This window comes from Oncorhynchus mykiss, chromosome 5 (genome assembly GCF_057628025.1).
Source record: "Oncorhynchus mykiss isolate SJ-2025 chromosome 5, ASM5762802v1, whole genome shotgun sequence".
Classification (NCBI taxonomy): Eukaryota; Metazoa; Chordata; class Actinopteri; order Salmoniformes; family Salmonidae; genus Oncorhynchus; species Oncorhynchus mykiss.
In genome coordinates, this window is record NC_143026.1 from 56,006,432 (window position 1) to 56,019,299 (window position 12,868).

The following is a 12,868-nucleotide window of genomic DNA, read 5'->3' on the forward strand; positions in this document are numbered from 1 at the left end:
GCTTTCCCACATCACATCACCAACATATAATGATGAAAATGTACCCTGTCCACCCTGTCATTGTAGAAAATATATATTTTCTTAAAGTGCCAGTAACCACAATGTAACAGGGTGGACAACGACTTTGAGGACATACAGAAAATAGTCCATATTCTTATAAAAAGTGCAGCATTTTACATAAAGACTATACATAGGATAACATTTAATTAAAAAATATATATATTTTTAATGTATACATTTATTCCTAATTATTCTCGTTGAAGTTGATTGAGCAGCACTTAGGACATTTAAAACTTGCCTCCTTCCACTGAAATAAAATACATTTTAACCTATCAAATTTACTTTGAAGTCTATGTCATTGCGCTTCTATTATCATGAAGGCATACACACATAAGGATCCTTTTTAAATTTCATCCAGTGTATATTGTTTTTATATACCATTTTGAATGATTTATCTTGAGGACAGAAAATAACACTTTTAATGATATTGACCCTGGTGTTGTATGTCTCGGTCCGGCAAACACCGGCTTCGGGGGCATTATCCATTTTATACATTTTTATTTTTTTATTTTTTTTATTTCACCTTTATTTAACCAGGTAGGCTAGTTGAGAACAAGTTCTCATTTGCAACTGCGACCTGGCCAAGATAAGGCATAGCAGTGTGAACAGACAACACAGAGTTACACATGGAGTAAACAATTAACAAGTCAATAACACAGTAGAAAAAAAGGGGAGTCTATATATACATTGTGTGCAAAAGGCATGAGGTAGGCAAATAATTACAATTATGCAGATTAACACTGGAGTGATAAATGATCAGATGGTTATGTACAGGTAGAGATATTGGTGTGCAAAAGAGCAGAAAAATAAAAATAAATAAATAAAAACAGTATGGGGATGAGGTAGGTGAAAATGGGTGGGCTATTTACCAATAGACTATGTACAGCTGCAGCGATCGGTTAGCTGCTCAGATAGCAGATGTTTGAAGTTGGTGAGGGAGATAAAAGTCTCCAACTTCAGCGATTTTTGCAATTCGTTCCAGTCACAGGCAGCAGAGAACTGGAACGAAAGGCGGCCAAATGAGGTGTTGGCTTTAGGGATGATCAGTGAGATACACCTGCTGGAGCGCGTGCTACGGATGGGTGTTGCCATCGTAACCAGTGAACTGAGATAAGGCGGAGCTTTACCTAGCATGGACTTGTAGATGACCTGGAGCCAGTGGGTCTGGCGACGAATATGTAGCGAGGGCCAGCCGACTAGAGCATACAAGTCGCAGTGGTGGGTGGTATAAGGTGCTTTAGTGACAAAACGGATGGCACTGTGATAAACTGCATCCAGTTTGCTGAGTAGAGTGTTGGAAGCAATTTTGTAGATGACGTCGCCGAAGTCGAGGATCGGTAGGATAGTCAGTTTTACTAGGGTAAGTTTGGCGGCGTGAGTGAAGGAGGCTTTGTTGCGGAATAGAAAGCCGACTCTTGATTTGATTTTCGATTGGAGATGTTTGATATGGGTCTGGAAGGAGAGTTTAGAGTCTAGCCAGACACCTAGGTACTTATAGATGTCCACATATTCAAGGTCGGAACCATCCAGGGTGGTGATGCTGGTCAGGCGTGCGGGTGCAGGCAGCGAACGGTTGAAAAGCATGCATTTGGTTTTACTAGCGTTTAAGAGCAGTTGGAGGCCACGGAAGGAGTGCTGTATGGCATTGAAGCTCGTTTGGAGGCTAGATAGCACAGTGTCCAAGGACGGGCCGGAAGTATATAGAATGGTGTCGTCTGCGTAGAGGTGGATCAGGGAATCGCCCGCAGCATGAGAAACATCATTGATATATACAGAGAAAAGAGTCGGCCCGAGAATTGAACCCTGTGGCACCCCCATAGAGACTGCCAGAGGACCGGACAGCATGCCCTCCGATTTGACACACTGAACTCTGTCTGCAAAGTAATTGGTGAACCAGGCAAGGCAGTCATCCGAAAAACCGAGGCTACTGAGTCTGCCGATAAGAATACGGTGATTGACAGAGTCGAAAGCCTTGGCAAGGTCTATGAAGACGGCTGCACAGTACTGTCTTTTATCGATGGCGGTTATGATATCGTTTAGTACCTTGAGCGTGGCTGAGGTACACCCGTGACCGGCTCGGAAACCAGATTGCACAGCGGAGAAGGTACGGTGGGATTCAAGATGGTCAGTGACCTGTTTGTTGACTTGGCTTTCGAAGACCTTAGATAGGCAGGGCAGGATGGATATAGGTCTGTAACAGTTTGGGTCCAGGGTGTCGCCCCCTTTGAAGAGGGGGATGACTGCGGCAGCTTTCCAATCCTTGGGGATCTCAGACGATATGAAAGAGAGGTTGAACAGGCTGGTAATAGGGGTTGCGACAATGGCGGCGGATAGTTTCAGGAATAGAGGGTCCAGATTGTCCAGCCCAGCTGATTTGTACGGGTCCAGGTTTTGCAGCTCTTTCAGGACATCTGCTATCTGGATTTGGGTAAAGGAGAACCTGGAGAGGCTTGGGCGAGTAGCTGCGGGGGGGGGGGAGCTGTTGTCCGAGGTTGGAGTAGCCAGGCGGAAGGCATGGCCAGCCGTTGAGAAATGCTTGTTGAAGTTTTCGATAATCATGGATTTATCGGTGGTGACCATGTTACCTAGTCTCAGTGCAGTGGGCAGCTGGGAGGAGGTGCTCTTGTTCTCCATGGACTTCACAGTGTCCCAGAACTTTTTGGAGTTGGAGCTACAGGATGCAAACTTCTGCCTGATTTACATATTTTAATTTACTTTATTTTAATGAATACATTCATACTATTTCATCCTTCCATAATAAGTTGCAACAGTGGCCTCCTATATGGTGCATAAAATATGCTTTGGTGCATTTTTACCTCTTGTCATGAAATAATCAAAGATGCACATGCATTGAGGAGACTAAACACATGTAGACGGACTAAAGCTCGAAGATACACTGTATCTTTATTGTTGTTGATATCTAGCATACCATCATCAACAAAACAGGATGTTGTTTATTTTTATGTAGCCTACATAAATATTATGGCAGCCTTTGGGTTTCGTCTTGCTGAACGCAAGCTCAAATGGCCACTAAGAACCAGTGTTTCCAACTAATTTTCAGGGGAAGTTGCTCGAGGCAGGTCAATTTGTTGCTAAAAGTTGCTAAATTAAGTTGTGATGTCATTGCGTGATGACGTCATCACATAATAATGTAAAACTGCATCGTTACGTAGAATGCACAATAACGTTACTCAAATTGACTGGCCATCTCGGCGAAAAATATGATTTGACATTTGTTAGTTTAGATTTGTTTATTTTTTATTTTTTTTATTTGTAAAAGTAATATAAACACAACACATTTTATATGATCAGATATTTTTATTTTTAAACACAACACATTGAATTATTAAGCAATTACACTTCATTGAACAAATACATGTTATTTCTTTTCAAGTAGTAAACCTACACATTCTGAACAATTATAGTTTTAAGCAGTGTATTTATTGGTAGTTAACATTCTACCTAACTGATCAACAATTATAGGTACAAGCTAATAACAAGGTATATATGCTATCTTATTGAACAAGCAACTTAACTCAAATAATGTGTGCGCTAGGCATCTCTCTCCAGCTCTCTCCGGGTTGTTGTGCTGCTTGGCTGGCTAGCTGCTCAATGGTTTCCTCCAGATATTGCCACTGTTCTCGCACACACTGCAGGGCACACTGCCACCATCAGCTGTGTGTCTCCGCCAGTTCCAGAAAGTCCACTCCTTGCATACGTACTGTAAATATGATGAATCATAGATTGGCAAGGAAATCCTCTTCATCTTCACTGTCCAACTGCATTGTCACAGAGCTGGAACCAGCAGTAGAGGATGGAGTGGCCACAGTATGCAGCTGTGGTGCCAAACTGCAGCAGAACTTCACCTGGTAGTTTATGCTGGTAACAGGTATCACCAGCCAGCTTCAGTCCGTACCGCACCAGGAGTATGGAGTTGAGAGTGTGCAGTGACATTCTATTTCTTAACTTTGACTTAACTTTGACTTGACCACACTCAACCTCCGGATTTGAGTGTGGCAAGGAGAGGGCAGCGAGTGCAGCTTTGCACAGTTCTTCAAATGGATTTGACCCGGAAGAGTCCGTGTAGTTATTGACTTCACTCCAAAACTCGACTGTATTTTCAGTTGATTCCCACCTAAACAGATGGATGTTTCTCCATTGGGAAACAATTGTATCAATTGTTTGGGGCTGGTATTCCAGTAGCTCAGCTACTTTAATAATTTCAGTGGTGCCTTTATTGTGCTTTAGCGTTTCCTTAACACTGAACAAGGCCATGTTTCACAAGGCTTCAAGGTTGTCATGGAGCCTTGCTTAAAGCAACAATGCAGTTGATGCACCGTCTCCGAATGACCTTTTTGTCCACTAGCGCAAGACTGAGTTGGTACACCGTGCTCTCGAAAAGATACCCAAGGTATGGTGATGGACTGAGATGTCCATCAATGGCATCCTTCAGGACATCAATTTTTGCCATAGAGTTGACTACTCTGCTGCAAATTGATGTTAAGAGGTGTGCCAGATTGTCAAAAAGGATCTGTTTGCTCTCCCTCAAATGACTTCACTGCAACTTGTACGTCGGACAGGATTGATTTCAAGAATGTCAGGTAGACATAGTTGGTCTTGTCCACGTATATGGCGTGGAGCACATCCGCCATGTAGCAACGCTCACTGGCATTGGTCACCTCAAAGCGGAGTTTCAGTTCTTCCCACTGGCTCAATATACGAGTTACCTCAGGCACAATTGATAGTCAATGTGTAACACACACTTTGGTGATCTGCAGGGGTTTCTGGCCAAAATTAATGGTGGCATACACTGCTTTGTACACCTCGCGCCGTTTTGGGGAAATCGAAAACCAGTTGTAGGTTTCCCTGATTAAGTACTCAACACTCCTAGGGATGGTTTCTTTGGATGCTGCACTGACAGCCAATTGTAAAGAATGGCACACACAGCGGATGAGTACCAAATTGGGCAATGCACATTCTTCCTTTCAAATCTTGTGCACCCCATTGTGCACCCCAGCCATCACGGAGGCATTATCAGTACCAATACCCCGAAGAATCTGTTTTTTTTAAGGTTACAATTCTCCAGAAACTCAACTACCGCCTTTGCTATTGATCTGGCATCGCCCCCCTCCAATTTCAACCAGCCCAAGAAATGTGGACACAACTGTTCTTATTTTTTTAGCACTGAAATACCGAATCACCACACCCAGGTATTTCGAGACACTGACATCAGTGGACTCATCCAAAAGGAGACTGCACTTCTGTCACTGGAATTTCTATCTCAATGTTCTAACTGAACTATTTTATAACGCCATCTGTATCCTAGAGGTTGTAAGGCTCTACGTTTTAATAAACAGACTCCCAGCATACAATTGGTCAGTTCTTTATTCAGAGAGCTCTGCCCTCTCAAGTTCAGAGCCCATCTTTTACACACACACACATCAGTCCGCTTTAGGCGGGCTGTATTATTCCACTGTACACTTACATTGTTTATCATATTCTGCAACATGTTTCATGATGTTCTGCAAGCCTAACAGTTTCTCCACTTCACGGGTGGGGACAGAATGTCCTGTAAGGAACACAATGTTCTAATTCTATCCTGCCTACACTGCACACATTATCAACGTATAGTCTTACGTGTCTAATGCATTTCACACACAGGGATACAGTTTCAGGGTGAAATATCTTAGTTGTTATTTTAAAACATACAACTTATTCTGTCAACTTCTCATCCCCCACATCTGATGTTACCCTTTTGAGAAGATGAGGAGCCAGTACTCCCATAATCATTTCTGTGCACTTGGTGCGCTGCATTTGGAAGTTTGTTGCTGCCACAGAATCTGAAAAGGCAGCTCTGCAAACCATACCTAAATGGTCGCACGCTAGCAGCGAACAATGCTCCGCAATGGCCGCTTTTGCAGTTATCCACTTTCTTAACCAACTGTGATCATGTAGACTACGTTGTGGAGTTGTTGGGTTTTGATTTATTTATATGCTTTGCTGTAGCACAATGTTTTTTGATGTCATACATTTTTTCAAGCATATCTGATTTGCAGTACGCACATTATGCCCGACAATCATCCCCAATTACTGGCTTCAGCCACCCTTTTAAATTCAGGTACAGACTCCCACTCTTTTCTGTACTTCTGGTTGTACAATTGTGATTGAGACATGTTGATTGATGTTGTAAGTTCTGTTCAAGATCAAACATTTGTGACCAACTATATTCATTGGGTTTGTCTAGTCGAACGCATACTACTGCTGCTGCAGTCAGCCACAGTGTTGCCATCTGATTTTCAGGGTGTTGCTAGAGGCAGGTTGATTTGTTGCTAAAAGTTGCTAAATGACGTTGTGATGTCATTGCGTGATAACGTAAAACTGTGTCATTACGTAAGATACACAATAACGTTACTCAAATTGACTGGCCATCTGCAAAAAATATGATTTGACATTTGTTCAGGTACAGACTCCCACTCTTTTCTGTATTTCTGGCTGTACCAATTTTGATTGAAACTTTTTGATTGATGTTGTAAGTTCTGTTCATGATCAAACATTCGTTACCAACTATATTCATTGGGGTTGGCTCATCGAACCCATGCTACTGCTGCTGAAGTCAGCCAACACTTATTTGCAATTTGCTGAAATTGCTGCTGTCCTGCTGCTGACGTCACTCACAATGCACAGGAAAAAAAACGTTTTTGTGACATTTAGAGAGAAAATGCGTGCATTTTAGCGTTTGAGTCACGTTTCAAAAGTTGCTAAAAGTTACAAATATATTTTTAAAAGTAGCTACATTTGTTTCTAGGTGATGTTTGAAAAAAAGTTGCCAAGGTACTCTGAAAAGTTGCTGAATCTAGCAACAAAATTGCTAAATTGGCATCACTGATAAGAACTGCGAATTCCATATTCTTGAAGAACTTTGCGTTACCTGCCTATATGAGCTGTTGTCGCATTGTCCAATCAAAATGCTGTGTGGAGCGCGCGCTGTCACCAGTCCAACGCTTTAGTCGGGTAAGTGCAGTTCGTTCACGCAGCACAGCTCTGTATTTTATTTATTCCTGCGAAAAGCTTAACTTAAATATCTTCACAAATATGGATGTTTATAACTATATGAATTTATGGCGCGCGTGAAACGCCAAGAAAGCCTAATGAAATGTACGTTAACAATGTTATTACTTGCGTACTAAAACAATGTTTAAAGTCCAGATGCATCGAGGTTATACTGCACCTCTCTCATGTGCCAGCAATTGACACATTGCTTGGTGATTTCAGTGAATTGTATCAGACTGACCAAGGTATATAGAATGCGAAATGGGAAAGTGTAAATCCTACACTTTGGTCGTTGTGTGGTCTGTCTCACAACTTGATTATGCAAAGAGTGACTGACCTCCGTCGTTAATTATCAATGACCAACGTTCTGTTCCAACAGTGTCAAATGGCTTCAACATGGCAAAGCGTTCAGTCCATGCGCCAGTGGATTTTAGAGAATGGAGGTATTTTCAGAATTTGTGTACAGTCTTTATGATAGGCTACTGTTAATTAAAAGTGCACTCATTTCCTTCAGCCTGTCCTATCAGGAGAAAATAAAGCCTACAGCGTTGTCACATTGTGCTGTTCTAGTGTGAAGGGGTAGTGAATGAAATGGTGGATGTGTATCACAGCTGGCAATGCAGAAAATTCTTACATAATGGCTGCTTTGTGGCCAAGAACACAGTACATCACAGGACTGACATGAAAATTGGATTATCTAGTTGCAATTGATACACACACTGTAGAACATGCATCACTAGCCTCCCTCACACAGTCAACAGATATCGGAATATAGGCTACTACAAATACAATCAATCCATGTATTCATTAGTGCACTCCGTTTCAAACCGTAGCCAAATGTCTTGCAACAGAAAGTGAACATGAGTGGCTCTTATTGGACAAGTTCAGGTTGCCCCTTCCTATTTCAGTCCGCTTTCTTCTGTTTGGTGCCTAGTGAATATGACTCAGTCGTATGTATTAGTACTACAGTGATGTGTTTCAGATAAAAGGACAGACCCATGGCTACTGGTCTACTCCCCTATGCCAGTGGCCATTATATTCCTCCTCTATCTTGGAGTGGTCTGGGCTGGGCCCAAGCTGATGAAACGCAGGGAACCAGTTGATCTCAAGGCTGTACTCATTGTCTACAACTTCGCCATGGTCTGCCTGTCTGTCTACATGTTCCATGAGGTGTGCTTTTCCTACTCCCATCAAAAATGTGCATGTCTGTGTGTGTCTGTGGCAGCCACAGAACTGGGGCTCATTATGCTTTATAATGACATGTTTCACCTGACTTATAAGTGCTTTGATGTTGCAGTTCTTGGTCACGTCCTTGCTGTCTAACTACAGTTACCTGTGTCAACCTGTGGATTACAGCACTAGTCCACTGGCGATGAGGGTGAGAGTGCATCTGAAAACTCCCTATTGTACAACAACCGTTGGACCTCTGATATAGTTGACCTAAGTGGCCTAACTCTGTTTCTTCACCAGATGGCCAAAGTATGCTGGTGGTTTTTCTTCTCCAAGGTCATAGAATTGGCTGACACGGTAAAGCACATTGAAAATCAGGGTCGTATTCACTAGGCACCAAACGGAGGAAAAAGTACTGAAATGGGGAGCGACTACTTAACAAACATTTGTTTTCCATTCCAAAACTTTTTCTTACAGTATGCACTAATGAATATAGCCCAGGCCAGGATTAGCATCGGAGTCAAGAGAAACACTGGAAGCCCATTCTAAACCCATTTCAAACTCTTAATTGGCAGGTGTTCTTCATCCTGAGGAAGAAGAACAGTCAGCTGACTTTCCTGCATGTCTATCACCATGGCACCATGATCTTCAACTGGTGGGCAGGGGTCAAGTATCTGGCTGGAGGCCAATGTAAGTCTTGCATGACAAAGACTAGGGCTGCGGTCCAAACATTTAAAAGATACACCCTCGTCCACTTACCCTCACCTTATGCCCTTGGGGGAATCCCAGTCGCCATTTGGAGGGCGGTCCAAATGATTAGCCAAGCAAGGGAAGTTTGCAACATAAGCCCCTCAGCACTCGTTTTTAGTCGTCTTTGCGAGTGTACAATTATGTTCACTCCGGGCCCTGAAACTCTCCATAATTCAATTCACTACGATTGTACATCCGCTAAGAAAAGTCAGCGAAAACTTAAAAACAACATCAATGGAGAAGTCAACATACAAGTGTAAGTAAAAACGAATGCAAATAAGTTAGAAATTGTGCAATGACGACACAAACACGTCTCGTAAAAAGTAAATATGTTTTTGTTTGGTTAGCTTTTTGAAATTGTAGAAATAAAACATTTTCCTTCTTCAGAAGTTCCAGCTAGGCAGGCTAACGTCAGTTAATTAATTTGCTAGCTATCATACAGTAGGCGTATATTAATAATGATATATTTAATATAAGTAGACATGCACTCCTAATTGACTGTAGCGCATATAAATCACCCCCAAACTACTGGTGACTGAAAACACAATCATCGCGGGATGAACAAGTGACGAATTTCCGGCCAAGGGTGGTCCATTTAAAAATCATTCCTTCCTCCCTTGCCCCGCAAGTGTACACTCGTCAGACGTGTCCACTTCATTTGAGGGGGGAGGGGATAGGGTGTGTCTAAGTGTTTGGACTGCAGGCCAGGAGTTTTTCCTAATCACATGTCCTGACCAGAAAAAACTCTGAGCCATACTTGTTAATCCCATAGATTTGTTCAATACCTGCTTCATTAACATCTTATAACATTTTGTTATCAACTCCCGGGTAGGCACTTCTCATTACCTGGGAGAATATTCATAATAGTATCACAATGGTATCCTATAACAAATTGTCCAAACCTGTCATGACGTAGAGGTTGTGCAGCAGATGGCCGAGACGTTTCGTGTTCCTCTGTCTCCTCATAGCGTTCTTCATCGGCCTGCTCAATACCTTTGTGCACATCGTGATGTACTCTTACTACGGACTGGCTGCCCTGGGGCCTCACACGCAGAAGTACTTATGGTGGAAGCGCTATCTGACCTCACTGCAGCTGGTTAGTGGCTTTAGCTTCAGCTCGGGATACATCTAGTAGGGCTCAAACATAAAGTGGGTAGGCTTGCACTTGGGCCTCGTATCCTGAACCTAGATTAAGCCTAATCGTGGATGAAAAAACTACTTCAATGGAGAAATGTCTTTGAGCATGCTTTTTAATCCAGGACTAGGCTTAATCTGTGTCCAGGAAACTGGCCCTTTGAGTGTGTGGATGAGATTCTTTGAGAGCTTAGGGTATTGGTACAAAACAGATCATGTTACGTCTATGAATGGATATAGTGTACTAACATCTGGAAACGTTCTGAACCCGAACCAATGTTCTGCCGCCTGGTGTTTCAGCTCCAGTTTGTCCTGTTGACCACTCACACTGGCTACAACCTCTTCACTGAGTGTGACTTCCCGGACTCCATGAACGCTGTGGTGTTTGCCTACTGTGTCAGTCTCATTGCTCTCTTCAGCAACTTCTACTATCAGAGCTACCTCAACAGGAAGAGCAAGAAGACGTAAAGGCTATGGACAATCACGCACTCACTGTGTCATGCTGTACCTGAATTAAATTCACTGTCAAATGTAAAACCTTTTTAATACAGTATCTGGAGATGCATTGTTTTTGTGAAGCGTTCTACAATGTTCCCTATGGTCTCTACTTCCCACTGAGCGGACGTCAATTCAACGTCCACTCCACATTGGTTTGACGTGATTTAATTTCAATTGCGTGGAAACCACGTTGATTCAACCAGTGTGTGCCCTGTGTGTTATTGATGGCCTTGACTGGCTGTGTACCAATGAAAAGATCTTTGTCATTCATTGAAAGGAACGAGACTGACATGGTTATTTTTGTTTGTCACGTATGCGCTATACAACTTAAGTGTAGAGTTAGAGGAGACATTTTGCAGGTTGTCTCAATTCAGCGGCATTACTTTTCAGAGTGCTAGCGTGAAACATTTGGTTTGTATGCCCGCTTGCAGCATTTGAGAATGCCCACAAGAGGGCAGAGTCTGTCTATGGTTGGTGCTTCACTTACCAGCGTGTCAACTGCAGTGGAACTGTTCGCCACTTGTCTAATTTGCCTGCCACTTGAACATTCCCATATGTATACACTACTTTATGTGGGTACTGCTGGTTATATCTTGGGCACATACATTTCACATTATAGCAAGATATATTGTGCTTTAGTTATTTGAAACTTGTAATTAGGCAAGGATCGTGCACTTTGTGCTATAACCATGTAATAACACTAAGTGAGGATCATCGGAAAATAAGAATTCCTGAACACTGTTTTATTTGAATGCTCCCATAATTAAAATGGTATTTTACTGTGACATGGCATTACCCTGCACCTGTGATAATTCCATGGATGTGCATACCACTGTAAGAAGAAGAGTCACCATCTGTATTATTGTAATCGCATTTATTTCTTAAACGTGGGAATAACAAACATTCAGAAGATCGCTTTAAACAAACTGTACATTTATACACATGATAAAGTAGATTTGACTGTGTTCCAGAATATTTCACGAATGACCATCCACCACCCCTCCATTTACCATCCAGAAATATCTTAAGACAATTCAAACAAAATAAACAAACACACAAAAAAAACAAAGGAATGCAAACAATACATTTATTTTCCACTGTTAAAAACAACACGGCAAAATGATATATATTTGTCTACATTTCAGTTCTTAGTAGATTGAATGATGTAGAGACGGAAGGAGAGAGAAAGAGGAGGGAGTTCTGGAGTAGGTCATGTCTCCGTTTGAAATGTGTCCACTTGGTATCTGTTCGGGCAGGGCTGTAGGGAGGTACGACAGTTCTTTCAGAGCAGTAGAAAAAGCTACAAAGGATGGCCATTGACCAGCGGAATCATGGAATAACGTATTATACTAGGGTCTATCTCAATACTCTAAAATTGCCTTTCCTAGTCCCCCTTCCCTTCATCCACCCTGATCTAACAAAAGAAAAGCAACACAGGTCTGGAAGCTACCGATTGGCTTGCTTTCACTCAGCTTGTTTCCTCTAGATCAGTACAAACTGGAACAGAGACCAAGGAAAGGCTATCACCTCAGACTATTGAAATGCATACTCCATGAGAGGCCCGTATAACGGTACATAGGGCAGCATCCGGTCCTCTATGTCTCTGTGTAGACAGAGGACATCTGGCTCAGGCTGCGGTCGAAGCTGTTCACCTGGAAGAAGATGCTCTCCTCTGGGCTGGAGGAGAACTGGCACCCCCCTGGCCCCTGGAGGTCCTGGGCCAAGCTGAAGCCTGAGGGAGGAGAAGTCATGACTCCTTAGATACAGTGCCTTGCGAAAGTATTCGGCCCCCTTGAACTTTGCGACCTTTTGCCACATTTCAGGCTTCAAACATAAAGATATAAAACTGTATTTTTTTGTGAAGAATCAACAACAAGTAGGACACAATCATGAAGTGGAACGACATTTATTGGATATTTCAAACTTTTTTAACAAATCAAAAACTTAAAAATTGGGCGTGCAAAATTATTCAGCCCCTTTACTTTCAGTGCAGCAAACTCTCCAGAAGTTCAGTGAGGATCTCTGAATGATCCAATGTTGACCTAAATGACTAATGATGATAAATACAATCCACCTGTGTGTAATCAAGTCTCCGTATAAATGCACCTGCACTGTGATAGTCTCAGAGGTCCGTTAAAAGCGCAGAGAGCATCATGAAGAACAAGGAACACACCAGGCAGGTCCGAGATACTGTTGTGAAGAAGTT

The 12,868-nt window shown here is 42.4% G+C and overlaps 2 protein-coding genes across 9 annotated transcripts in view; one reads left to right on the forward strand and one right to left on the reverse strand.

The window, feature by feature from the left end:
- The first annotated feature begins 6,440 nt into the window (after positions 1–6,440).
- Positions 6,441–11,454, forward strand: LOC110524051 (very long chain fatty acid elongase 4). Of its 6 annotated transcripts, none has more exons than XM_021603350.3 (8): positions 6,441–7,071; positions 7,490–7,553; positions 8,093–8,280; positions 8,408–8,488; positions 8,581–8,637; positions 8,856–8,970; positions 9,999–10,126; positions 10,465–11,454. In XM_021603350.3, the coding sequence occupies exons 1-8, from the start codon at positions 6,997–6,999 to the stop codon at positions 10,630–10,632; spliced, it is 876 nt and encodes a 291-aa protein (XP_021459025.2). In that variant the 5' UTR covers positions 6,441–6,996; the 3' UTR covers positions 10,633–11,454. The 6 variants fall into 6 exon arrangements, with proteins under 6 accessions (XP_021459025.2, XP_090091335.1, XP_090091338.1 ...); XM_090235209.1 differs by having other exon boundaries at positions 6,458–6,520; XM_036977847.2 differs by having other exon boundaries at positions 7,058–7,355.
- A 67-nt stretch (positions 11,455–11,521) lies between these two features.
- The window catches only part of LOC110524050 (uncharacterized), a 122,085-nt gene continuing 120,738 nt past the window's right edge, over positions 11,522–12,868 (reverse strand). For all 3 annotated transcript variants that reach the window (XM_021603349.3, XM_090235207.1, XM_021603348.3), the window contains exon 11: positions 11,522–12,394. In XM_021603349.3, the coding sequence (XP_021459024.2) occupies positions 12,258–12,394 (137 nt within the window). In that variant the 3' untranslated portion in view covers positions 11,522–12,257. The remainder of the gene's footprint in view (positions 12,395–12,868) is intronic.

Bases quoted from the DNA above. Each gene is read 5' to 3' on its own strand.
- LOC110524051 (XM_021603350.3), top strand. From the start codon at position 6,997: ATGAGCTGTTGTCGCATTGTCCAATCAAAATGCTGTGTGGAGCGCGCG. The intron at 7,554-8,092 runs GTATTTTCAGAA...GATGTGTTTCAG, and splicing joins GTGGATTTTAGAGAATGGAG to ATAAAAGGACAGACCCATGG. The intron at 8,281-8,407 runs GTGTGCTTTTCC...TTGATGTTGCAG, and splicing joins CTGTCTACATGTTCCATGAG to TTCTTGGTCACGTCCTTGCT.